This window comes from Bactrocera tryoni, chromosome 2 (genome assembly GCF_016617805.1).
Source record: "Bactrocera tryoni isolate S06 chromosome 2, CSIRO_BtryS06_freeze2, whole genome shotgun sequence".
In the NCBI taxonomy this organism is placed as follows: domain Eukaryota; kingdom Metazoa; phylum Arthropoda; class Insecta; order Diptera; family Tephritidae; genus Bactrocera; species Bactrocera tryoni.
This window is the reverse complement of record NC_052500.1, coordinates 78,170,208-78,174,541: the sequence shown is the minus strand read 5'-3', so window position 1 is coordinate 78,174,541 and position 4,334 is coordinate 78,170,208. Positions and strand designations below refer to the sequence as shown.

The 4,334-nt window shown below is 32.3% G+C and overlaps 1 protein-coding gene across 1 annotated transcript; it reads right to left on the bottom strand.

Annotated features, from left to right (window-relative positions):
* Nucleotides 1-642: 642 nt before the first annotated feature.
* LOC120769086 (cuticle protein) lies at nt 643-4,062 on the bottom strand. Its single transcript, XM_040095946.1, has 2 exons — nt 4,051-4,062; nt 643-1,614 (listed from the first exon to the last, which is right to left on the bottom strand). Exons 1-2 carry the CDS (start codon nt 4,060-4,062, stop codon nt 661-663), a joined length of 966 nt encoding a protein of 321 aa, XP_039951880.1. The 3' UTR covers nt 643-660.
* Between the last annotated feature and the right edge of the window lie 272 nt (nt 4,063-4,334).

Sequence of the window (4,334 nt, the reverse complement as noted above, 5' to 3'; positions counted from 1 at the left end):
TCGAATAGAGAACACAAAGGAGATACTTGACAACGTAGTTGAAACCCGTGCATTCAACAGTCGCATCATTACTGGTGACTAGATGCGGGTTTAGGAATATGACGTCGAAGCTGTCAAATAATCTAGCAAATGGCGTTTCGAAAATGAGCCGAATCCGAAGAAACCGGATTTCGCTGTGGGCACAGAAGGCCATCATAGCCGAGGTCCTAAGCGTTGGCGCTTTTATTGGTTTGGAAGCCTATTTTCCGTGGCTCTAATAAAGCTTTGTATTAAAATACGTAATTATGTATCTCTTTGTGTCAGTCTGGGTCAAATTTGAGTGGTGAACTATAGATCAAGGAAAAGAGTTTTATAAAACTGGAGCTTTGAAAGATCGTTACAACACATCCAAAGTGGTTTTAGTAATGTAGACATCGCTGTCTTAAAGTCTTTTAAGTACAAGTAGTACCTTTTTCCCCCTAATATTTGAACATGATATTTAAATTCTTACCGAGCACCCGAAGACACAAACATTCACATTTTATTTTTCATTATTTCGTTCGTTTTTATTAATTTAAATCTTTAAACCAGCTAACAATGCGTTTATCTTCAGTTTAATGTTTTGCGCGAGGGAAAACGAAAATCTCAACAAATCACCCGCGTTATCACATTTTACCCCGCTTAAGCTTCTTTCGCCGCTTCGGTCACAGGCGCTGGAGCTGCGGTGCTGGATGGTTCGGCATTGTCGCTGCTATTGGCTGAGCGCACATCCACGACATCGGAGTCATCGCCCTCGGATTGGGGGTAGGGTGGGAAGTGTTGATCTTGTGGGTATTGTGGCTGCTCGGGTTGCTGTTGCTCGGGCTCTGGCTGTTCTTGTTCCGGGTATTCGACAGGTGCAGGTTCGGCTGCTGGCTCTTCGGCGGGCTGTTGTTCGACAGCAACTGGAGCGGGTTGTATAAAGTGTTGTTGTTGTTGTGGCAAGTATTGCAAGTACTGTTGTTGGACTGGCACAACGGGCTGTGCAGCAACAACTTGTTGTACAGCTGGTGCAGCAACAGCAGCAACGGCAGCAACCTTGGCGGCGACAATTGGTTCACGTTGGACCACGGCATTGAAACCGTTCACATCGTCAGCGGTATAGGTAACGGTACGCTTATAGCCATCAGCATCGATAACGCTGTATGAACCGGCAACATTGCCACCATCACGGCTCTCCACCTGGCTCTTGATGTCACCGGTCAAGGAATCATGTACGCCATAAGAGAAATCATAACGTGGAGGGGATTCGATTTCGACTTGCTTGACAATGGGTGCATGTGCGGCAGCGACGACGGTCTTGGTAACAACTGGTGCGGGAGCGGCAACTTGCACGGCTGGTGCGACGGTCTTAACAACTGGTGCAGCGGCGACAACGGGCGCGGCGGCTAGGTAAGACTTGGTGTAGACGGGCGCGTGATGGTAGACGGCGGCAGCTGGTGCGGCATGTTGGTACACGACCTGGTGGGCGGGGCTAGCATAAGTAGTCACGGCGGCGGGCAGGTGATGGTAGGCGGCATAAGGGTTGTAGGCGTAGGTGGCAACGCCAGCCAAGCCGGAGCCGGCCAAGGCGAAGACGGTTAAGACGCTCAAGAACTGTAACGTAGAGTGAGGTTAGATTTGGGTTTTGACAAAATATTAAAAAATATATTACAAAAATAAGTAAAATTCAATACATTGTAACATTTTGGAGTTATTTCAGTTAATTTCAATTTTTTTGAAAAAATTTGGCAATTTTTTAAAAATCTTTTGGATGTAATTTTTAATAAAAAATAAGTAAAAATTCACTACACTGTAAGATATTGAAACATTTTCGTTTATACAAGTATTTTTTAAAAATATTTTTGAAATTTTTTCAATATTTTTGTATTATTTTCAAATTTTTTCGAAAAAAAATTTAAGCAGATTTAATAAATCTTTTATAAAGTATTAAAAACAAAATTATGAAGATATGACAGAAATGTTTTTAGCTAAAAATTGGTTCTAAACATTTTCGCATATTTTTTTTTGAAAAATGTTGTAAAATATCTTTACTATTTTGTAATAAAATGTTATATGTAAGAAGTTTTCATAAATTACATCTATTTATGTATATTGTAATATTAAAAATAAAGAAAAGACAAAACAAAATTAAATTCAGAAACTTTTTCAGTTAATCTGATTGAAATATTTTTGAAAAAAAAATTGGGAAATTTTTTGAAGTTTAAGAATTAAATTATTTCTTAGTTCAAAACAGATTTTCTAACATTTTTGGAAAATTTAAATTTCGAGGATGTTTTCAAAATGTAAATTTATTAAAAGTTTTCGAAAAACTGTGTACAAATTTTATTAAAAAAATTTCTAACTTTGTAAAACGATAATAAGTGAACTGTAAATTTTTTTAATTGAAAGTTTCATAGAGTATTACAGGTTTTAAGTTACAAAACTAAATTAAAAAAAAAAATTAAAAATAAATTAATTTTACTGCAAAATTTTTAAAAATAATTAAAAATCGAATTAAAATTAAAAATGTTGTGAAAAATTATACCGTTGTAGTTTAAAAAAAATGTTTGGAGTTTTTTTTTTTAATTGAAATAAAAAATTTTGAAAAAAATCTCAAAATTTTATGCAGTTCAAGAAATACATTTTTTTGGTTCCAAAATACTTTACTGATATTTTGAAAAAAAAAAATTGAGAAAGTTTTGAAAATATAAATTTTTTTAAAAATTTTCCAAAAAATGTGTACAATTTTTATATAAAAACATTTTAATTTTGTAAATTTCTTTTTGTAAAACGATAACAAGCGAACTGTAAGACATTTTTCTAATTAACTTAATTAGCTTTATAGAAGCAAGTTTTGAGTTACAAAAAAAATAAAAAAAAATTGAATTATCCTGCAAAATTTTTAAAATTATTAAAAATCAAATTAAAATTTAAAATGTTATACAATATTACACTTTATAAGTCAAAAAAACAGTTTTTGATTTTTATTTTTTTTAATAAAAAAAATTTAAAGTTTAGAAAGAAATCTACAAATTTTATAAAAATTATTAAACATTTTATTAAGTTTAAGAATTATTTTTTTTAGTTCAAGATTCATTTTCTAATATTTTGGAAAATAATTACGAATAATTTTTGATAATACACATTTTTTAAAAGTTTTCGAAAAATAAATTCTATAAAAAAATGTCTAACTTTGTAAATTTATTTTTGCAAAGCGATAACATGCGAACTGTAAGCAAATGTTTAAAATAAATAGTTTTTTAGAACATTACAGGTTTCGAGTTAAAACATGTGCAAAATGCTTAAAAATTATTTTATTTAAAAAAAATTGTATTTTTAGTTTTTTTAGTCAAAAAATTTTAAATTTAAAAAAAGTTAAAAATTTTATAAAAATTATTAAAAGTATCAATAAGAAAAATAATAACATTTAAATATTTAAATTTTTTTGAAAATACAAAAAATTGAGAAAAAAATTCCAAATTAAAGATTTTTCAGTTTTTTTACTTTTTTGTACAATCTTATCAGAAAAAATCATTTTAAGTTCTGCACTTCAAAGAAAAGCCTTATTAATCCTTCCTAGAAATCACTGTTGTTGCCTTACAAGCTTTGTCTACTTGCGCTCAAACGGCGCTATCTTTAATCTCATTTATGCTTTCTTCAAAATTAGTTGACCATGGTAAATAAAACAATTTGCTGTGCCGAAAAAAATGCTGCGCGCGCTAATGAATTCCTATTCTTTGTGATAATCAACGCTGCTTTGTGCCGTTTCCGCTTTCATAATCCTTTTCTCAGCAACTTAAGCTGCCGCTGACAGCCGCGCCAAGCACAAATACATACAAACAAACAAGGCGATTTAATATGCATTTCACAGGATGTTGATTCTTAGCTGAATATTTTTTTAAATTATTTATTTTGTGAGTCTTTATTAATTTTATTTTTGGTCCGTTCCGACACTTAATTAATTTTTCTATATTTTGTATTTTTTTTGTTTAGTATTTGCTATTTGCCTTTTCCTTTGAGCAAAATGCGTTAACACCAAATTGCACTTACTTTGCTTGCCATCGCTGCTGAAGATTATTAGAAATTTTGTTAAATAAAACACGCCACGAAAAGTAAATTTAACGAGGACCAAAGCAACGCTGCTTGCACTGTTGCACGGTGAACTAACGACGGTGTTGTGATGCTGTCAACAGGCGGTGACAACTATTTTATATGCTGCGCTGCATAGGAAGGCAGCAACAAAGGCGAGCAGCAAAGGTAATTTTAGTAAAAAAAAAAACAAGAAAAATGTATGAAAACAAAAGAGTGTCAAAAAATTGTAGCGATTTGAATAA